The 23,344-nt window shown below is 45.8% G+C and overlaps 1 protein-coding gene across 1 annotated transcript in view; it reads right to left on the minus strand.

Annotated features, from left to right (window-relative positions):
- Positions 1-23,344, minus strand: part of STAB2 (stabilin 2) — a 145,665-nt gene that overhangs the window by 48,991 nt on the left and 73,330 nt on the right. Inside the window, 14 exon segments of the mRNA XM_021687579.1 lie at positions 393-438; positions 3,977-4,072; positions 5,448-5,643; positions 7,440-7,535; positions 8,478-8,534; positions 9,617-9,745; positions 12,590-12,721; positions 14,808-14,915; positions 15,004-15,102; positions 17,199-17,276; positions 19,428-19,542; positions 19,974-20,110; positions 21,561-21,608; positions 23,071-23,163. Of these exon segments, the coding sequence (XP_021543254.1) occupies positions 393-438; positions 3,977-4,072; positions 5,448-5,643; positions 7,440-7,535; positions 8,478-8,534; positions 9,617-9,745; positions 12,590-12,721; positions 14,808-14,915; positions 15,004-15,102; positions 17,199-17,276; positions 19,428-19,542; positions 19,974-20,110; positions 21,561-21,608; positions 23,071-23,163 (1,430 nt within the window).

Genomic DNA, 23,344 nt, shown 5'->3' on the forward strand with positions numbered 1-23,344 from the left:
GTTACTGGGCCAACTAATGAACCACGAAGCCCCTCTGGGAGTTGGCAGTATGAAGCTGAAGTCTGAACAAGTAAGGCTTGGCGGCAGGAACAAGGTTGGATGAAGGTCAGGTGCACTGCCTATCCTTGGCTTCTATGAAAGAGTCCCTGTGGCTTGAACTGGGGGTAACAACTGGCATTTTTGCCAACAGGCCAGGTAACTCAGGGGGCAGCTTGTTTAAAAGGCTGCGTCTGGCAAGGTGATGGTGGCCTTTTCAGAGGGAATTTTCATTTCATACTTAATTTTATCCTAACTCTTCCGAAATGGTCTCAGGAAACGATTACCCCGAGGTGGACGCTCTTAGGAAAGGATCCCCTTTGCATCACCCCCAAAGAAAGCTCCGAGGTACGCACTTGGCACTGGTGTGGCACATCCCATTGCAGCCGTCTTTCGTGATCTCTGAGAAAGAGAACCAATTGCTGGGTCAGTCCTTTCATACTAAACCTACCTCAAGAACTTTCTTTGAGTACTTGGTGGTAAGAAAAGATTTAATTCCTCGGAAGTAATGATTCGTATCATGTGAACCATGTAAAACTCTGGGACCTTGTAAATCATTTTTTGCGTGGGCTGCCAGGAAGCTCAGAGCCAAACTGGAAGGTCAAATATACCGATGGAGTTGTCCACTGTGTGCCAGGCTCCGTGCCACATGGCAAAGTCAAGGAGAGTAAAACACAGTCTCTTCCCTCAAGGTCTGGATGTTGATGCATGTTCCTCACTGGGGCCTGATTTTTTACTTTCATTTATATTTCTTACGTTCCTTATTCTTTCTAGTTTTTCATCATTTTATTACACAGTGATATAAACAAGCAAAACCCAATTATAACTAATATTAAACTTTTTTTTTCTTTCGCATATGCAAAAATAACCCAGGGCCAGGCAGGCACACGGCAGGTCCCTTTTATCTATGAGCTCCATTCATTCCTAAACGTCCTGGAAGAGCATAGGCTCTTGCCCTTGGACACCCAGCTAAAAGATACTTCCCAGCAGGGGAGGATCCAGAAAGAAAGCATTAGAGACGAAGAAAGAGTACCCTCTGGGAAAGATGCTCGTGTTAAGAGTCTTTGGGATAGAATCTCATCAGAGCTGGCTGAGTCACGTAGAAGGTCCAGAAGGAGAGACTTGACCGTCAAAGCGGTCCGTTTTGTGTCAGAGCGAACAGTGAGAGGCTCCAGCAGGCTGGAATGGATGCAATGCGATTTTGTGCCTTTATGTATGCTCTTCCTTGAGCCTGGAAATCCCTTCTCTCTCCATTCTCTATCGACTGAAATCCCAATCGTCTTTTAGGTCCTCCTCTCTGAAATGAGCTCTAAACCTTCGAGCCAACTTCAGTGAGTAGGCAGTGGCGACATGCTGTGCTCTTTTGAGCAAGATGTGACGCCCCTGTCTGGCCTCAGTGATGTCTACCATGTGCTTGGGAGTGGGGCGTTTGCCCCAAACAAAGGAGTTCTCTTCCTCGCTCTAGTCTAGAGGCTCTCTCCTCTGTGCTCTCATGCCACTAGTTTTTGAACACTATTGAACATTTATTTCCACTTCTAGGCTGGAAGCTCCTTGTGCAGGGTGTGCACGGAGACCAGCCTGGAAAACTGGGTGAGGGCCAATTGGTGAAGAGCCTTGTACCCCACCCTGCTAAGCTGTTTCTCTTGCAGGCGATGAACTTTCTCCTGGAGGCAATGAAGAACCATAGCAGGTTGTCAAGTCCTGGGGAGGGGGTGGGAAATATGGTCTTACCTATGGTTATAGGCTGAATGTTTGTGTCCTCTTTCCCCCCCAAATCCATATGCTGAAACCTAATCTCCAGTGTGATGGTATTGGGGTTGGGCCTTTGGAGATGGTCAGGTCATAAAGGTGGAGTGCTCACGAATGGGATTGGTGCTTTTGTAAAAGGGATCCCAGAGAGCACCCTGGCCTCTTCTGCCGTGTGAGGACACGAGAAATTGGCAGTCTGCAACCCAGAAGAGGAGTCCCACCAGAACCAGACAGTGCTGGTATCTACTCTCAGACTTCCAGCGTCCAGAACTGTGAGAGAGAAATTTCTGTTGCTTATAAGCCATCTCGTCTACAGTATTTGTTATAGCAGCCTGAACTAAGACATCTGTGTTTTGGAAAGTTCTCTCCCGCCACCATGTGGAGGATGCAATTGAGGAAGCTGGGACAGGGGGCAGAGGGACAGATCACAAGTCTCCTGCTGGGAGCCGAGCAGCAGGAGGGGATGTGGAGGTTAGAATAAGGTAGACATGCTAGTGAGGGAGTGAGGGAGCAGGAGTGGAAGGCGTGAAGGCCACGCCGATGGTTTCTAGATTGGGTGAGCAGGTGGGGGTAGGCTGGGTCTTTCTTCCCAGTAAGGAAAGCAGGACGAGTGAGCCTGGAGGTCCAACCTTGGAGCACATTAAGAAACATCGGTGCAGGGGAGCCTGGGTGGTGCAGTTGGTTAAGCGTCTGACTCTTGGTTTCGGCTCAGATCATGATCTCAGGGTCCTTGGGGCAAGCCCTGTGTTGGGCTCTGTGCTTAGTGGGGAGTCTGCTTAGGTTTTTCTCTCCCTCTCCTTCTGCCCCTTCTCCCCTGCATGCTCTCTCTCTCTCTCTAAAATAAATAAATCTTAAAGAAAAAAAGAAACATCAGTGCCGTGTGGTGGGGTTGGGGGAAATGGGTCTGTTCAGATCCTATTAGTGGGAAATTAAATGGATATATTCTCTGAAGGACAACTTGGCAGTAAAGAGCGAACCCTTCCCCCAAAGTGCCAACCTCTGACTCAGAAATCCTATCTCTAGAAGTATCAGTGAATGGGTAAGTTAGACAAATGTGGGAGACGTATACATGCGACATTCATTGCAGCATTATGATGACAATAGAAAATTGGTTTTAGAGAGTGTGGTATAGTCATATAATGGAATCGTATATGAAAATGAAAAATGATATTTACCGATATTTATTCACATGGAAATATATCCATGACATATCGTGAAATGAAAAAGTAGTCTGTAACACTGTGCAGAGCGCAGTCTCAGCCACACACGCCTAGAAAAAGGTTGGAAGGCTAATGTAAAATATTTTTTTTTTTTTAAGATTTTATTTATTTATTTGAGAGAGAGACTGAGAGAGAGAGAGCATGAGAGGGGGGAGGGTCGGGAGGGTCAGAGGGAGAAGCAGACCCCCCGCCGAGCAGGGAGCCCAATGCGGACGCGATCCAGGGACTCCAGGATCATGACCTGAGCCGAAGGCAGTCGCTTAACCAACTGAGCCGCCCAGGCGCCCAGGCTAATGTAAAATATTAATGATAGTTTGTTCCTGCTGTGGGGATGTATTTCTTAGTTTTCTCTTTCTGCTTTTCTTTTCTTTTTTAAAAGATTTATTATTTGTTTGAGGGAGAGAGAGAGAGAGAGTGAGCATGAGCAAGGGGAGGGGCAGAGAGGGAGAGGAAGAGAATCTCGAGCAGACCCCTCGCTGCTGGTGAGGGCCAGTTGGTGAAGGGCTCGATCTCACGACCCCGAGATCATGACCTGAACCGAAATCAAGAGTCAGACGCTCAACCGACTGAGCCACGCAGGCGCCCCTGCTTTTCTTTATTTTACAAACTTTTTGTGGCAAGTAGGAGCTACTTTGGTTGCCAAAGGAGGTAATAAAGGTGTCATTTCTTTTTTTCTTTTTAAAGATTTTATTTATTTACTTGAGAGGGAGATGGGAGTGAGAGAGAGGGAGACAACAAGTGGTGGGGGGTAGAGGGAGAGGGAGAGACAGACGCCCTACTGAGCAGGGAGCCCGACATGGGGCTCCATCCCAGAACCCCGAGATCATGACCTGAGCCGAAGGCAGACACTTAATAGACTGAGCCACCCAGGCGCCCCCTAAAGCTGTCTTTCTATTTTAGGAAGACAGAAAGGTAGCTGCTGGGAAGCGAGGCTCAGAACACATCATAAGGACTGAGGGGCTTGTCCTTACCTGTGTCGCATCTCACTCCTCGCCAGCCAAGGTCACAGGTGCAGGAACCGTCGCCTGAGGGTCCTTGGTTGCATCTCCCATGGACACAAGAACACACTAAGTGGAAAAGCGCCCACAAATTGTTAGCCCTCTGGCCTGTGTTCCGGAACTCATTATCATTTACTATGAAGAGGCACTTCGCATGAAGGGCACTTCATTCTCCCACCTGGTCCCAGAGCACCATTGTCCTCAACGGAGGGCTGGATTCACAGGAAGGGCAGGGGGCACAGGAGAAGAGTTGAGTCGGGTCATGATTTGACAGAGACCACAGTTGTGGGACGTGTAGCACTGTGGCTTGGTGACGGAAGCAGGGTGAGCATGTCCTCAGCTAAGCTTAGCGGAGGACTCAGGGTCGTGTGCGACGCCCTGGGACGGAAGCATGTTTGTTCCCTAAGGTCTGTCCACTAGGTTTATATAAACCTGGGATAGCACTGCCTTCTTTTACAACATAGAAAAGCCGATTCCTTTGTTACGCAGCAGTGCCGTGAGCCTCTGAGAACTGGTTAAAAGCCTTGGATGCCTTCCCCCAGGGAAAAGCATTCAGGTTTGGGACTTCGCTAGACTCCATGAAGGTCATCTACGGATCACCGGTTAGGAAGTCCCGCACAACTGGAAGCAGAAGATGCTTCCAAATGACAGAAAGAGTCAGCACTACAGTTGCAACTATATATTATATGGTCCAATTGTAGTGATTCAATTATCTATTGGTTTTGTCTGGCTTGGAAAGCTGATGACAAAGCAGTGATAGTCAGGTCCGACTTATGGTTTTTAGTTCAGGGTAGGAAAAAAAAATACCTCGTTTTCTCATCATGGATTAGGAAATTCCTCCCATGTGTGTGCATCCTTGGGCACAAGGTCAGAGAATGCAAACAGATGATGATTTTTGTGAAAACAGCTTAAAGCATGTGGCTTACTGGGAAGGTGAATTAATAGAGTAATCTTCAGGTAAAGGGCTGCATGATTCAAGAGCAAGGCTTTGGAGCCAGGCAAGATATGCATTCAAACCTCAGTTCTGCTTCCCACCAGGTGTGACCTTAAGGGAAGTCATTCAGCTCTGCCTTAATATACTCGTCTGTAAAATGGGTACATAAGGTTCCTGTGTGGATTAAACCAGATACCGTGCACAAACGGGCGTTTCAAACTATGAAGCAATGTCCAAACCTGAGAGGCTAACCATGAGGATCAGTGCGCACAGGCAAACACAGAAACGTGGTTGGTTGGGGAAGGTCAAGGAACAGGTCCAGTTAGTGATTGAAAATGTTTGGAAAACACTGTTCTATGCAAATTACACAACACAGACATTCTCACAATTCACATGATAATAGAGGTGGGGTTCCAGCCTCCCCCAGAGCTAGGGTGCAGATGGCCCCCCGCTGCTTTCCCACAGTGGGTGGGGAGGTCGTGCTGGGTGGGGAGGGAGGAGGGTGCACACCTTGGTCGCAGTGGGCGCCATACTTGCCCTCGGCGCAGGTCTCACAGGCTGTGCCCACGAAGCCCTCTCCACACTCACACACACCCGTGCCGTTCACCCCGTCCAAGCAGATCCCGTTTCCAAAGCAGACGTTCCCAGCTTTCCCAGGGCAGGGCTGGCACTGGGGACCAAAGAAGCCCGCACAGCATGCTCTCGTCTGAAACCGAGGGACAAGGCTGGGCTGGGACGAGGCCCCACCTCCATCTCCGTGGGTTCTGTCCCGTCGTGGTCTGGAAATCCAGCTGGCGGGGCGGGCTGTGTGCCTGGAGGGCACCAGGGGCAGGATGCAGTGGGGAGGCAGGAAAGACGGAAAGGAAAAAGGCAAGCGCGAGACTAGGATGAAGACCACCGGGAAAGGAGGCAGCAGGAACAGAGTAAAGAATAATGCAGGTGATGCCACTGGGGATCCCGGCCCCTTCCTGGTGTGTTAGTCATCCCCATGCTGCTGAGCCCGGAGAGGCCTTTGCAGGGGAAGCCTCGAACATTTTAGAAGTGAGTCTCTTGTAGTTTAGGGAAGCCCTACAGGCTGTACACTTGGCCTGGGCCTGCCTTTCTTCTTCTTCTTCTTCTTTTTAAAAAAAATTTTAATTAAATTTTTAATTTGAATTCCAGTATAGTTCACATACAATATATTAGTTGCAGGTATACGATATAGTGATTCAGCAATTCTATATATTACTCATTGCTCATCATGATAAGTGCACTCCTTAATCCCCATCGCTGATGCTTTTATTCTTTTTTTAAAAAAAAGATTTGTTTATTTATTTGAGAGAGTGAGAGAGAGAGAGAGAGAGAGCTTGCGCATGCATGAGTGCATGGGCGGGGAGAAGCAGAGGGAGAGGGAGAAGCAAACCCCCGGGGAGCAGGGAGCTCTATCCCAGGATCCCCAATCATGACCTGAGCCGAAGGCAGAAGCTTAACCCACGGAGCCACCCAGGCGCCCCAGGTGGCTTTATTCTTGAGGGCACTAACACACTCACGTCTACATTACTCAGTGCTCAGCACAATGAGTGCAGACACCATCTGTCACCAGACAACATTGCTACGCGATTACTGACTATATTCCCTAGCCCGCACTTTTCATCTCTGTCTTATTTTATAACTGGAAGTTTGTACCTCACAATCCCTATCACCTATTTCACTGGTTCCCCCTCTGCCCCCCCCCACTTCCCCTCTGGCAACCACCAGTTTGTTCTCTGTGTTTAAGAGTCTGGTTTTTTTGTTTGTTTTCAGTTTTTTTTTTTTTGGTTTGTTTCTTTGTTCCTTTGTTTTGTTTTTAGGTTCCACATATAGAATTATTGAATCACTGTGTTGTACGTGTGAAACGAATATACCATTGTATGTTAATTATACTTCAGTAAAAAATAAATGGATGAGCATGGCTGTGTTCCAATAAAACATTTCTGGATACTGGAAAACAAGACCCCCAAACCCCACAGAATCTTCTGCAGCCCCAAGCTCTGCAGCTTAAGGGCCAAACCATCTTGTTTCTGTAGGATAGGCCGAGGCTATGGCTAGTCTTCTGGGGAAGAGGCAGGACAGGAAGTTATAAAGAATTTTCCTGCAGATTCCAAAGCAGCAGTGCAGACGTGCTTAGCTTTGGGGTCCTGTTTTCTAAACAAGCAGGTGCACCTTCTCTTTCCTTAGGAAGCTGGCCGTCTCCTCTGTCCCTGTTGTGACAATGAGGAGGTCCTCCCAGGCTCCCAGTCTTTCAATTTCCTCACCATGCAATTGAATATTGCAGCTTTTCCCTGTTTCCTGACTTCCTGCTGTCCTGAGTTTTCCTGCTACCACCGCTACCTTGCATGACGATGACAATGACAATGAGGATGATGAGGAGGAAGAGGAGAGGCAGAAGGAATAGATGTGAAGGCATCTGAAAAGTGTGACATACGATAAAACTTCCCCATGCTGCTGCAGGAATTGGAAGGGCGATTCAATCGTTATACTCACAATGATGGTTTTCACGCATTTTGCCCGGCACCCAATGAACAGGGTTCGCTTGCCCATGAAATAAATGGTATAGATACATCTCCTTATCTCTTCACCCTATGAAATAGAAATGATTATATCAGCTTTTGGGTGAGGGAAAAGTTCCAATCTGTAAGGGCAAATAGGTGGGTGACGTATTGCTGTTTCTCCCACTGAAATGTTCTGGAAAGGGAGGGGGTCTGCTTCTTGGAGCTGCTTTGTAAGGAAGAAGACACAAAAACGCAATGTTGGTTGCCAGAACCAAACAGGTGGCAAAATCCAAATTATTATACCTTAAGGTGGTACTCTGTAAAAAGAACTTTTGTCTAGAAAACTAACTCAAGTTTGGAAGAATTGTAGAGTACATTAGATAAAATTATCCTGTAATAACAAGATTAAACTCTAGTGAGAGAATCAGCATTGGTATCATCCGAAATTCTTATTCGCATGCTATGAGAGGTGCATAAACATCTATTTTTTTGTAATGATTGGAACATTATCGGAAGTAGCTTTCGCAATAAAGAGCTACAAGAAACATTGGTAATTAATTCAAAGACATGTTAACTTCTCCCAAGTTTGCCATCTGTTTCTTAGAGAGAGTTGTAAGTTCAACTATAAAAGGAAATCAGGCAGGTGAAACTCATCCAGATTGGATGTGGTTTTGGTTATGGAGTCTGCCCTTCTCTAAGGTTTCTTGCTCTTGTCCTCAACTGGTTTCCGGGACTGAAAGATGTAGAAAGTGAAAAATGCCTTCCTGTATTGTGCATCAACTGATGTGAATCCCAGCTTCTATTTATGTATTAATTAAATTATGCTTCGGTCCAAAAAAAGATTCAAGACTTTAGAAAGGTGCACATACGATGGTAAAATTAAATTAAAACCAAGTACAGGAATTGAGGGCAGTGAAAATGAGGTATGCTTGAGGTTCATTTTCTTTCTTTCATTTTTTTGAGGTTCATTTTCTAATTTGGACCTCCTGGAATCTGGAAACTATTTTATCAAAGCAGACAAAATACTTACTAGTTGTTTAGTTCCAAACGGGCAGACTGGCTGCTGGAGACACTTGCCACATTTCCCCTTGGTAAAACACAGAGAGGCAAAGTGAACATTTCACCATTCTTAATTTTAGTGCAAAGGGAGGCTGCAAGTATTTTACAGACCTTGGAGCTGAAGGGTTTAGGATGTAGAAGTGAAACTCAGAAAGATATTAGGGAAGTTCATCTGGTCAACCCTTGGGAGCACCTGGGAGCTGAGGACTCAGCGTGGAGATAATATACACTATTATAAAACAATGAGCGCAACTTAAGAATGACAGAAATTTTTAAATGTGACCCGTTCCTAGAACAGGAGGAGGCCAATGTGACTAGTTCTTAACTTGGCCCCCACCAGACAGGATAGTGCGGTCGTTCACGGTTCTGGCTCTGGGGCCAGACTGCCTGGATTTGAACTCTTTGTCTGCCACTTGCTAGTTCTGTGAACCTGGGTACATTCCTTAACCTCTTTGTGGCTCATTTTCCCCATCTGTAGAATGGGAATAGTAATAGTACCTATTTTGTAGGGTGTTGTGAGGACGGATTAATACATGTAACATGTGTATTAACCCGTATAAAACCATTATAACAATATAAAATATGTGCAGTGCCTGGCACATAATAAGTGCCCCCCCCAATGTCAGCAGTTATTACTATTACGGAAAGATCCTACACCATCCCATGGACTGGAGTGAGAAGGCTGCATTACCGAATCCTCTGTTACACCGAAATAATGCAGCTCCCTATTTTCTCTCCCAGTAGACCAGGCTTGGCCAATACCTGCCGTAGGTGCACCCTAGCCCCCCTCTCTGCGCCTACATCAGGCGTGGCATGTTTCCCACTAAGGAAGACCATGGCTTGAGAATCCTGCTCAGTACAACCCTCCAGGGAAGTTCCCAGGCACCCAAGGTACAAGTCATTGCACTGGACTGTGAGCCCACTGAGGGCAGGGTCATGTCTCATTTATCTTTGTAGAGTCAAGTTGATTCTGTTTTTTCATACATCAGAGATCCTCACTCAATGTGTTTTTGAACCGAATTGAGATGTCCTGATAGATGAACTTTATGCTTTAAAAATTTATAAAAAATGAAACCAACAGGTGCATCATTGGCCTTGGATATAACTTACTTGTACAATAGTAGTGTCGTTATTATCACATCTATTCTTCTGAATTTCCAGAACTTTCCCCAAGCCATGGATCACTCCCTTGTCAGTGGCCGCATTGGTGTAGTTTATCGGGGCCTCATTTACGTAGAGCTGTGAACAAGAGGGCTGAATGTGAGTTTGATTGTAGTGATTTCAAGAGAAATAGCAACGGTAGGGATTAGAGGCTATCACTATCTGAACAGTCTCGGAGATATTCCAGTGTCCACCTGGAAGGTAGCACTCTGTAGTGGAAAGAGCTCTCTTGGGGAGGAGAGTCTAAGTAACAGTCCTGCATCTGGCACCATCTTGTTGTGTGACCTCGGGCCGGTTGCTTTTCCTCTCTGAATCTCAATTTCCTCTTTTGTAAAAGAAGAGGCTGTTCTAGATCATCTCTAAGGTTTCTCTCCACCCCTCACATTAGTTGGTTTATGACTGCTTGAAGAATTCTGAATCATGATTGTTACATGAGTCCCATTGGCAAAATGGCTCCATGGGGTGTGCTTCCCTGTGCTGTGGACTGGTGGTCCTGGAGGTTTGAATGCCTTCCATAACCAAGGCATGGAGAAGGGAACTCAATGGCCTTTCAGCACATCTCTATGGTTAGTTTGTAAGCAACCCTTAGAAAGGCCAAGCAACAGGTATTTAAGAATAAAAATAACTAGCATTTTTAAAGTGTTTTTGTTTGTGGAAAGTGTTCCACCAGATAGTATCATATCCCAGTGTGTGGCAGGTGCTCAGAGGTTCTGCATTACATGCTGCAAACTCAAATTCAACTCTGAGTTGCAACTTGTTTTGTTTTGATTTTTTTAGGGGAGGCTACCTTAATGATTGAGTAATGCAAAACAAGTGAATCCATTCATCCATTCATTAATATAACTAATATAATTGGGAACAAATAGTTCTTTAAAAAATTAGAGAGAGAGAGAGAGAGAGAGAGAGTGTGTGTGTGTGTGTGTGTGTATAGGTGTGAGTTGGGAGAAGGGGGAATCTTTATTGTACTAAGAAAATGTTAAGTTTGTATCCAAAAAGGGTTTAAAAATGATTAATAACATCCCCAAACTCCCCACAACAGCAATATTAAAATGACTCTTTTAAGTACTGAAATTTGAACTGCCATGGAATGTTAAAATCCCTTATGATTTGCTTGGAGTCAGGTGAATTTCCGTTGCGTGTTGAGATCAATCATGGCTGAGCTCCACAGAGGTCTTCTAGCGTCTGTGTAGATTTGGAAAACTAGCAGGGAACCTTACAGGTGCTGTCAAATGGTGCTTGCAGCACAAACTTCCAGAATTCTGAGATACTGAGCTACTTAAAAAATATCAAACTGACATAACTTCTGATGCTATAATACCGTTGATTTGGCATTAAAAAAAGTCTGAATCATTTTCTTTGTGAGATGTACCCAGAGAATTATGGGCTGCATTAAAATTTTTATTTGAACACAAGTTTACTGGGTTAGAGAGCTTTTTCGTAAAATTCCGTTGTCCTAAGAGAAAGTAAATGAGTTACGGATAAAAGCAAAACCTCGACTGTGAGGTAGAACTGTTTATTGTGAGTTAAAAGCCTCTAGTGTAAAATTGCTCTAGATCAAAGAATTTCCAAACAAATGGAAAATAAACAGGACAGAGTTGAAATTTATTCAACTAACTGCATTAGAAAATTCATCTGTATGTAATGAAGTAAGAAATGATACGGATAAAAACAAAAAAATTTAAGTTCTTTACCAATAAAAAGTTGCCTTACCAGGAAAAATAAGAAAATGTATTTAAAAGGATCTCCTCAAAGTTATTCCATAACAGGTGGGATTATTCGCAGGAGTGGGAGGAAAATATTTGGAAGTAACGAAGAGTTAGGCTCTTTTTTTTTACCCAAGCAGGTTGAAACAAAATGTCCACAAAGCTTCACTTGTGGTTCAATGATGATACCACAGAGAACATTGTTTTAACATTGCACTTTTTAAAAGGACCAAATAGGGCGCCTGGGTGGCTCAGTTGGTTAAGCGACTGCCTTCGGCTCAGGTCATGATTCTGGAGTCCCTGGATCGAGTCCCGCATCGGGCTCCCTGCTCGGCGGGGAGCCTGCTTCTCCCTCTGACCCTCCCCCCTCTCATGTGCTCTCTGTCTCTCTCATTCTCTCTGTCTCAAATAAATAAATAAAATCTTTAAAAAAAAAAATGATTTAAAAAAAAAAATAAATAAAAGGACCAAATAATATTAATGCTAAAAAATGTCCGTGATTAAACTTTCTTCCTCTTAACATTGTGCTTAGTTTATCTTAAGCAATAATTTGTTTTTATTAATTTTTCTTATGAGAATTTACACTAGAGTTACACTGTAGTTTCTTGTTGAATTTTCATAAACCAGTCTTCTTCCTTGATGTTTGAAATATGTCATTAGAATTATACTTGAAATACTTTACATATTTAGTCTCATCAATTCTTTTTCATGAATTCTGAACACTGAAATATTTAGTGGTTGTGTGAGCTAGATATTGGGATACTGGTGTGGGGTCAGCTGGTCCTGGGACCGCGGGTCCCTACGATCAAGCAATCACGACATTATTCACTCGGCTGCTGGATCCCACGTGTCACTTGGCCCCGTGGAGTCAGGGCCACATCCTGGGAGTTGGGTTTTGCTGCCAGGTACCCTTCTATCTTAGAGACCGCTTGGGGACTGTCTGTTGGGTTTGTTAGGAACCAGTGTCAGAGGGCACTTGTGAGTGCTGGAATTCAAATACCGTGATTAGTAAAGCCCACACCCATTATCCGAATGCTGGTAACAGGGAGGGTGAGCTGGGGAGCTTGGCAGTCTCTTTGCTTTTTATGGTGAAAGACAGACAACTGTCTTTTGTAGATAAGGCTTAGGAAGCACCAGTGAGATTATTCCAACATGGAAGTGATGACAGATGATAGGAGCTAAGACACTCACTCCTGGGTTTTAAGTAAAAGGGTCGCACCTGCTCATCATGGAGAAAGAAGCCGAGGAGGTAGGAAAAGCCCAGCATGGTCTCCCGGTGCATGCCGTGGTGCAGGTCATTCTTCAAGAGTTTCTCCTCCAAGACCACGTGATACCTGAGTACGTCCTCCTCCTGGGCAGCACACAGAAGTGAAAGTTAACCCACAGGTCAACCAAGCCCCAGTCACTTACTGGGCTGCCCCCAGCATGCCCAGCACTGTGGGAATTACCAGAGCAATAGCTTGTTGAACTGTAAGGTCTGACCGAGGCATCAGGACGCAGTAGATATTAAATACTAAATCTGAGACACATCACCTCCCACATGGCCAGTCTTCCACGTGGGATGGTCCACAACTCCTGATGTGACCCTAAAACCCGGACCGAGGGCATGAAGCTCAAGGGAGGATTTTAAAGATGATTTCTTTCAAGAGAAGTGTTATGAAGAGAGAGTCCCCACACCCCAGCCTGCCTCTCACCCCAGGGACCACAAGAGGAGATTTGATGGGATGTTTTGAAGAACGTGATCGGTGGCAGATATGGTGGCCTGTGGGACTGGATTGTACTCAGGCCTGAGCAATCTCACTCCACAGATGGCTGGCAGGTTGATCGACTGGGGAGGGAGGAGAGGTGTCCTTGCACTGAGACAGGCCACCACTCAATGCTGGCTTGGGACAAGAAATGACGTATGTCCTGTGGGCTAGATGTGTGGCAAGGTTGGAGAGAACTGAGACCTTAGGTCTTATCTTAGATAGCGGCCTAGTGGAATAGACAGGCTTCCCCAGGGGAAAAGCTGGAGGTGGGTTCTGGATGCTTAGGGTCGAGGAGGAGATTGATGACTATAGGGCTAGGGTGATGCACTCAGGTCAAGAGGACAGCAGTCAGAGACCACAGTGGTGGGTGGGGTCTCCAGTGAACCAGCAAAGCATCGGGGAGGCAGGAAAAGAATATTTTCCACTGAACAGGTTCACAGGGACTGGGGCAGGGCAGGGGAGACAGGATGAAGGTGATTTCTGACCCCTCCCAGGAGCCCTGCTTGTTTATCATGTCAGTTACAAAAGTGTAGGACATTGTCCCTGCCCTTATGGACTTTATAAGCTCCTTGGTGAGCTAAGGCCTGCTCACTTGAAAGGACAACTCATCACACCATATAGATGCTGAAGGGCATGCAGATGGTCTGAACTCAGAGGCAGGAGAGATTTTCTATTGGCTCGGGTGGTGAGCCAGCTTCCCTGAGGAGGCCAGACTGGACTTGAAGAATGGGTGGGGCAATTCTGGAGGTAGTGAAGGCAGAAGGGCAGGCTTTCTGATTGAGGGAGCATTATGTGCGTGTACGTGTGTTGGTGTGCGTGCACACATGTGCACTTGTATGTGTGTGGGGGTGGATACGAACAAAGGCATCAGACACCCCTTTGGCTTATTTAGGGTCTCTAAGACCGTCACTCTGGTTAGATCAGGGGGCTTCTGCAGAGAAGAGGTGGGCCCAAGGACGGCTTAGAGGGACTTCAATTGTCCACATTTCATTAGTGTCTCTGTCTCAGGCACCTTATTTGAAGATATAAGGGAAAATAGTGTGTTTGCTGTGCAAATACAGCTTCAAACATGTCCTCCCATCGTGGAGGCTAGGAGCAGGGCAACCCTGGCTCCTAAGTGAAAATTCTGGAGCCACCACTGAATAGGAGATGAATGGCGGCCAGTTGACAGAGGCCTTAAATACCTGGGAAGGTAGTCTGAACTCAGTCCTGCAAGAAATGGGGATCCACCCAACGGTGTTAAGGCATAGAGTGGCATGATTGGAGCTTTGTATTCTTTGACAAAATCTTTTGACAAATTTGGACTGTCTAGCCCCAGATGTTAGGAATCAGGGAGGATGGAAGTGGGGAGAAGAGGAGGAAGACAGAGATGACCCACTTTCTCCTCATCCCTGCCGCTGACATTTCAGGGGACCAGGGAGGCCAGGGCGGAGAAGAGGGGTGACCAGGAGGATCCTTCCAGCTTCCTGGGACACCTGCATCCTTGTATCGGGTCCTGACTGTGTGTTCCCAGGGGTGTGAATGAAACACACGGGCAGAGAAAGTCTCTGCACAAGTATACCTTAAGTATCTGGACACGGACAAGGAAGCTCTGATGAGAGAGTGGAATGGTCCCTGATTGATGGATTGAAAAATGTTGAGTTTGAATGTTCAGAAATAATTTTCCTGGTTATCATTCCCAATACCTACTAGAGTTGTGACCTTCTTCTCCCGGATGTAATTCTCGATGGCCTCGTTGTTTGGAGCAAACACTGTGTAAGCGTTGGCTGCCTCGATCGCACTGGCCAGGTTATATTGCTGTGGGGGCAAGACACAAAAACGCGTGAGGGATTCCCCTGTGCAGTTACCCTGAGCCAGCAGGTCGCACAGCGAACATGGTACTTACAATGATGTAGCCCCGGAAGATGGAATAGTCGGGCATCTGGTCCAGCCGGGTGAGCAGGTTTGGCAAGGAGACAGATAGGCTTCTTTGGGGAACCAGAACCTGGGAAAGGAAGTCCCCAGATTCTGTTAGCATGTGTCCGTAGGACTTGCTGCCCTCCGGTAGGTAGGCTCATGTTGCATGACCAGATGCAATGATAAGGACCACTGCTTGTCCACAGAGTGCCTCTGCAAATTTAACACAGGGCACATTTTCCTCTGACAGTTGGCAACACCAAAGGGGGGGTGCGTAGCCTGAGGAGTGAAGTGGGCTGGGGGTTAGCCCCATGCCACCCTTGGGACAGGCATGGATATGCAGGGCACGACCTGCACACGTGTTCATGGTGGCCTTGGCAAAGGTGACCACAGTGTCCAAGGGCAGGTGTAGGGGGTCCTTAGGGAGCCAGTGCAACCCGGAGGCTAAGCAGAGGACTTGGACCAGTTGACAGGCATCCAGGAATCTTTTGTGGTCACATCACTTCCTCCTCAGTCCAGTTACTTAACCCTGAGGAGCCTTACTCGCCTCATTTGTGAAGTGAGGACAGTCGCATCTACTGTCTTAGGGTTGTGGTAAAAATCACACGAGATAATGTGACATGATATATTGTTCAGGGCCGGTACCTACTGCGCTGTCAATCATTCTAGTTGTCACTATTACCATGTACGAGACTAGGTGCCAATGCTGATGAGGGACACAGAGACACAGCCCCCGCCCCCCCCGCAGGATATGCCATCATGTGGGAGTCCGGGACTATACCGTGAGGAAGAACTATCAGTACAAGAGGGCATAGGGTGCCGAATGAGTTCCACACCCCTAAATCCCATGGAATTATAGGGGAGGAAGAAAGGAGTAAAACCAACATTTATTGAGGGAAGGCCTGCTAAGCAGTAGGCACCAAGAGAGAGAAGGTGTTGTTTTGTTCTCCCTGGGGAAGAAAAATGAGGCTCAGAGAAGTTATGTTGCTTGCCCAAGTTCACATAGCTTGCTATGAGCCGGTACCCAGATGCTGTATGCCATCCTTGATGATACGGGCTGCAGGGATCGGGGAAGGCTTCGAGGAGGAGGCGAGACTTGAATTGGCCCCATGATAATAACGATCAGGACAGGAGATGGTTTGAGGGGCCATTGTACTAACAAGGTGTGGCCATCAGAAATGTAAATAAGGAGAGGTAATTTAATGTTTTTTAAAAAGGTTTTTCATAGGTTTTTAGTAGGAGAGCCAGGATTGGAGAAGAAAAATACCCTTGGTAAGTAATGTTCATTTGCATCGTAAGAAGTCAGAAATCCAGCATAGTTCCCTGCAAGTGATCACTTGCTCAAAAATGTGGGTTTCCTTAATGTTTCTTGGTAATACAAGGGAATTGTAAGGTTTTTTTTTTTTTTTCCAAAATAATGCACCCAGGCATCTTACAAATAGCTTCTCTTTTCTGCACAGAAATAGTTGACCTTTTCTGTAAATTAAAATCAAAAGTGAGTACGGAAGTGGCAAGTGAGGATAATTTTAGTTAAAATGCTATTAGTTAATTGTCTTTTCCAATCTTCCACCTTTCCAAAGTTCCCAATATACCCTAAATTCTAACCTTAATTTTCAATGAAAATCCTAATATAGTAACCTAAAATTATAGGATAGCTTAAAACCCCATTTCCCGCTACACTTTTTTTTTTTTTCTCTTTCGTACCTTTGAATACTGTTGCATTGTGTCTTAGAAGAAAATGAAAATTTCAAAATACTTTTTCTACCCTTTTCCATTTTTTTCGTAGGGCTTCCTTACCCCATCTTTTTAGGGTGCAATAATGCAGGAAGGGGAGAGGAAAAATAATACATAACCACTTGCCTTTCTTCTAGCTCTTGATTAAGATGTTCACATAAATCAGAAATATAATATATGTGGCCACACTTGAGGGCCTGGTTGCCGAATATAGACTAAGTAACAAATGAGTGTGACTGGATGCAGAGAACCTCTAAGCAGTTTTAACTCACAGAGCACAACCCAGGTACTCTTCCATTAGAGGTAGGGATTTCCACTCCCCCCTCACCGCCCCAGCGCGCCCCCCCTACCAGCGCCACACCCCCCACCCCTGGCAAAGATGCTGTGCAGGAGGACGAATAAATGAAGTGAGAAGAGATGCCGTACTTGTGGAAGGTTGCAAGCGCGTACCTTGTTGATGACGTGTATCAGGCCGTTTGTGGCTGCATTATCACCGTCAACTACAGATGCCCCTTCGATCGTGACATTCTGTAGATGCAAACCACAGTGGGGCGGTGAGTCTCCATAGGGTAGGAGATTCAGGAATTGAAACTCTTTCTGGGTTTTATACTTCTCAAGTGGTAGTGACTTTCACACTTCTGACCATGACCCGAAGTTGGAAATATCTTTAAATTGTGACACACTAGGCATCTCTCACACACACACACACACACACACACACACAATCAAAATAAAGGGATACTTTCCTCTACTATCTGGGAGGCCCCTGAACACCGATTCTATTCTTTTCTACTTCATTCCAAGAGTGCTGGTTGAGGCTCACCAAAGTGATCCTGTAGCCTGAAAAGTCCTACTGACAGTGTTGTGGGTTGCATTTGTCCTCAGTATTCATGTGTTGGAGTCCTAACCCCCCATACTTCAGAATGGGACCTTATTTGGAAAGGTCTTTACAGAGGTAATCACGTTACAATGAGAGCATTGCAGTCAGCCCTACTCCAACATGGCTGGTGTTCTTATAAGAGGAGGAAATGGGACACAGAGCGCAGTACGGGGAGAACGCTGTGTGACCATGAAGAAGGCCATCTACAAGCCAAGGAGAAAGCCTGGAACAGCCCCTTTCAATAGCCCTCACGAGCCAACCTTGCTCCCCCCTTGATCTTGGACCTCTGGCCTCTAGAAAGTGAGACAAAATTTTCTGTCGTTGGAACCACTCACTTTGTGGTACCTTGTTATAACAGCCCTAGCTAGCAAACTCATATGGACAGTACCTGACTTTCCTGATCAGAATCCAGCTACTTTGCAAGAATATTAATTACCCAACCTACACACTCACCAGCCACCAACCAACTACGATACAGCTGGGCTCCACTCTCTCTACTTTCCTTTCTTCTCCCCACCCCTACCCTTTATTTGAAATCCCTCCTGCGACCCTCGGTGCAGAAGGGGACTTGAGTCTCACCCTGACGCCTCCCAACTCACATCAGCAGAGGCCCTGGAGAAAAAATTCCTGGCCACCTTGCACATCTCTTTTGGTTAAAGGGAGACATTTATATCAGACCAAGTAACTCATTAAAAATGTGTCTTTGGTGGTTAACTCCTCCAGGTCAATGGTCCCATTGATTTGTCTCTGACTGCATAGAACCCAGGATAAGCCTGCCCAGGGTGGGTGTTCAGTTCATGCTTGCTAAAAGAATCAATGATTTAGAACACCGACAGAACATAACCCCATTGTCTGATATAAGTATGTAATGTACTAGAATTAGACCAATAATATGGAAAGAATCCATGGAACTGCATGCAACTCTTTTCTGCTTTCTGCAAAGAATGATCTGATGAGGCACATACATTCCGGTAGTACTAGGCATAGGCCCTTTCCACAGTGCTCGCACTGATGAGTAGGAAGGTAAAAATGTTTTAGAGCAGTAATTCCAAAACATTTTTGATGGTCCACTGATGTAGCAGTTCTCATTTTCCAGTAAAATCTTCATTTTCATCTTGCGCAATTCATAGCAAGAGCTTTCAAACACTGGCCTATGCAGCAAGGCAGCCAAACTTCCCGATGCAAGACTGACTCCAAGTCCGGACACACGCAGCAAGTGCCAGAAGCTGAGCTTCCGCGGGGTTGCGGTTCTTCCTTGTGCGCCGCCGTGACTCCAGCACTTAGTGCCTGGGGCATCGTAGGTGCTCAGTAAAGATTGGTTGACTGACTCTAACTTGACATAAAATTTTAGTAACCTATAATGACTCATTAGTAGGTCACCGGGAACCCGTTTTTAGTTCAGCATATACGAATCGCCACAGTTGTGAAACTGGGCAACCTTTACCCAGAACCATGGAAAGGTTTGCCTTTCTGGATCAGTCTGTGGTCTGTCAAGAAGAGCCTTGTGGCCAAGCTGTGGGTGCAGGACCACATTTTATAGCATCACTACTACAAAGTAACGTGTGTGTGTGTGTGTGTGTGTGTGTATATCAATATATGTTGAGTGTCAACATATATTGATACATACACACACACACACACACATGTTGTTGAGGCTGGGTGATGCCTACGTGGAAGTTCTATTCTTGGTCTGTTTTTGCTCATGTTTGGAAATTTCCATAACACAAACATTAAAAGTGGGCAGTGCAAACATAGATGACACGTTTCCACTTAACAGACAGATTACAGCACTCTCTTACCCCATCTGCCTTCGCCAGGTGAAGGAAGTTACCGGGCAAAGACGTTGCCAGCATGTCCGAAGGTGACAGAGCCTGCAGATCTGCCACTCTGTATGTGCCCAGCAGCATATGGTTTCTAAAGCAACAGTCCAGAAGGGCTATCATGAAATATCAATGCATGAAGGAGTATCATTGAATAGTTAAGAAAATAGGTTCTGGAGCCAGATGGCCAGATTCAAACTCTTCCCCTGTGATTATCAGCCATGACACCTTGGGTTAGTTATGGAATCACCTCACACCTCAGTTTACACATCTGTAAAATAGGTGTAATTTTAATGCCTATCTCATAGGGTTGTTGGGAGGATGAACTGAGTTATACATAAGGTAGTTATCACAGAGTTAGCTGTCAATAATGTTAACTATTACCATCCTCGGGAAGGAGGTGAGGAATGTTCTAGAACATGCTGAGTTCCATGGATCTCAAGGACCATGTGGCTTCCCTCTACTGAATGTCGTTCACATGGATGCCAGTGAGATATCATGAAGAATAAAATACATAATACCTACTTTATTAGGGCTGGAATATTGCTCTTGGACAACCAAAAGGTTTTTTCATCTTGATCCATGTCCTCAATAGCTTGCTGGGAAGGCACGAGGACAGTGAGGTTTGAGGCAGCTGACAGCATGGGTTGTAGAGAAGCATTCTGAATCACAGGAGGGAAAGAAGGTGGGCCTGGCTCACTTTAGAGGTCAAACAGGGAGGACTGAATGCTTAGCAGAGATGACAATTTCCCAGCGGAAGTAATTTCAGGGACATTGGAAGAGTCCTAGGGACCCCTTTCCCACATCCATCCCACCCACTGGCTGGTGTCTCATATTCTCCTCTGAGACACATTCTTTTTACTTAAATGTGTGAGCTTTGTCAAAAGGCAAATTTTCCCCATCCCCCGGTCAGACTTTGAATCATTATCAGTCATTTATCCTTTAGTCTAAACAAAGAACCAGAGAATAGTCTTGATGATCCTGTGTGTGGGTGTATGAACTTTAAGAACCCTTGGCTGCCCTAGGAATAAGGATGGTGGGAAGATTTCAGGAAGTGTTTCAGCATGGGGGACAGACTGTAAGCCTGAAATCAAATTTGACCTACTTTTTATCCTAACCTACAGCTAGTTTTGGGTAGGCGTGGTGCGTTTATGTTTAACAACTGATTCCAGGAAAAACAAACAAAACCCCCTGGTTTGTAACATTCCCTGATTTCTGTGGTGTATATCCTTCCACCATGGCTGATTTCAAGCCATGAATGTGACAGCATTGAAGGTGAGTTTGGGGAAGATGTGCTCTCGTGTGTTGGGATGAGCTGGGTCCACTACCCCACTGGGCAAGTGTATGCATGTAGACTCGGTCTATACGGAAATCATCACGTGCAATAGGACTCTCAGTCCCTGCTCTTTCATGTGGTGGGGCAGAGAGGCCCCACAGAGAAGCAATCAGGAGCTGTCCTAGAGTGGTGCTCACTAGGCTCTCTTTATCTTGGCATATGTCTACTCAAAGAGGATAAACTATAGGTTGTGATGGCATCTTGGTCCACTCATGCGAAGATGACAGAGATACAGACAAATGGGTATAGTGGGGATTGGATTCTTCATCATAGAACTTTCCAGGGGAGAGAAAGAAGCTCCTCGGAGCATGCTGGGACAAGAGCTAAGCACCCATGGATTATCCCAGATTACAACTATAAATCCCAAATCCAACTCGGTGAATTGCAATAATGAATTATGTTGACTCTTTAAAAAGACCTCTCGATGAGTGAAATGATACATATATATTTGAATTGGTTGAAAAGTTGACCCCTCCAGCTTAACCTAGACCAGAAGTTCTTAGTGCTTAGACCAGAAGCTTTTAAAATGCACTCATGCCCAGGGGATACCTCTGACCAATCAAGTCAGAGTGTCTGTGGCGGGAGCCTAGGCATGGCTATTTAAACAGCGCATTCCATGTGACTCCATGTGATTCCAGTGTGGTCAGGGTGGAGGGCCACTGCTCTAGGCAATTGCTTTCCCTCCTTCCTACCAGCTGCGTTTTCAGTTTTGTGGGATATGCATTCCAAATTTCTAAAATTGTATACATTTCTCAAGTTCCAACAAAGGTACTCACGTTTATCCACTGGTTAAATATAGCTGCCGCAGAGAGAAATGACAATTCCTTATTCATGTCGTGCAGGGGAGGGAGGGAGAGATCAGAGAGAACACGAGAGAAGGAATAATGAATAAGCATAATCACAGCACGTCTGAGCAGCATGCACTTCGCCTTCCCGGGGCTGGGCTCAGCTCATTTTCCTGGCCGACGTGAATGGGGGTCAGCTAGTTGAATTTCCATGTTGCCAGAGCTGCACAGATCTTTCATGCTTAGCGGCTCCATTATCCTCTCTACTCGAGATAAAGAAGTAATTCCAGAAACTTCAGATGCAAAAACCACCTGAAGCTCTTCCAAGTCAGAATTTAGTTTTTAAGGTCATGGCCCCAGGCCCTAGGGAGGGTCACAGAGCTCAATGACAGCCCCCTCTCAGAGCCAACATTGAGGAGTGGCGTGGAATGTGGAGCCAGACCACCTGGGTTTTCATTCTGGTTTGGCCGTTGCCTAAATCCTTAGGCAAGTTACTTGGTCTCTCTGGGCCTCAATGTTCTTGCCTGTAAGATGGGGATAATAAAAGCTCCAGCTGATAGGTTGCTGTGAAATTTGGAGGAGTTACTGTTTTGAAGTGCTTAGAATAGAGGCTGGCATGCGGGACATGCTCAGGAAGTCTTAGCCACTCTTCTTTTTCATCGTTCCACCATGGGACTGTGTTGATGAACATATATACTGAGCAGCCGCAGTGGGCACCAGGTTGGAGCGAAGGGAGGGCATACGAAAGGGAAAAGATGACCTCCATTCTCACACAACTTACACTTGTTTGGGGGAAGTTAAGACTCGAAGAGGTACCCACAGCACCAGTAGCTCAGTGATGTGTGCAGGTGTGATAAAGGAAGGTCTAGACCTTGAGTTGAAAAAGACTGGGTTCACGTCCTGAGTCTGCCATTTACTAGCTGTGTGATCTTGGGTAAGTCACTTGACCTCTCTGAGAACTCAAGTCTTATCTGAAAAATGAATATGATGATGCTTTGCTTCTGGACTTATGAATATTACATGCATTTATGTAGGGGAAAGCATTTTAAAACTATTAAACACCATGGGAATGGCAAGAGTTATTGTATGCAATTTACACCAATGCAATAAATCTCAGAGTTGTCTCAATTCCTTTTTGAAAGTGGTTGAGGTTATCAAATGAATTAGTGAATAGCTGTCAGATAGTCAGTGAGTAAACCAACAGGTGCAAGAGCTGAGATGCATGAGTAATCCCTTGAAGGGAGGGATCGGTCCAAGGGAGAGGACAATGCAGGTGGGACCTGAGCTGATGGCAGAAAGAGGGGAGCCTGGGTCCCTGGGACAGGCGAGCCGAGCTGGCAAAGGGACAGCGAGGCTAAGCTGTTGCAAGAAGAGTGAGCAGCTTGCTTTCCTGTATGATCTCCTGGAGGACATGACTGGCATCCTAGCTAAGAGATTTTTTTTTTTTTTTTAGATTTTGTGTCTTTATTATTCTGCATAGGAGTTCATTTTGCAGACTTACCACGGCTGCATTTCCGTAGCACAGAAGGCCATCTCCTTCATAGCCCTCCTGGCAAACACAACTCCAGAGGCCAGAAGTAAACTGACAGGTTGCCTTATAAAACAGAGATAAAAGAAAGAGTTTGCCTTCCTTACAGAATAGTTAGCTCTGAGTTACATCCGTGAGCCCTCAGTCTCCATCGAAGGTGAAAACTGCAACTTTGGGGTTGAAAGACGCTGGGAGTGACCCGCAGACCCTGCCCTATCCCAAAGAAAGGCTCCCGTCTGTGTGTTTG

Source organism: Neomonachus schauinslandi, chromosome 5 (genome assembly GCF_002201575.2).
Source record: "Neomonachus schauinslandi chromosome 5, ASM220157v2, whole genome shotgun sequence".
Taxonomy (NCBI): domain Eukaryota; kingdom Metazoa; phylum Chordata; class Mammalia; order Carnivora; family Phocidae; genus Neomonachus; species Neomonachus schauinslandi.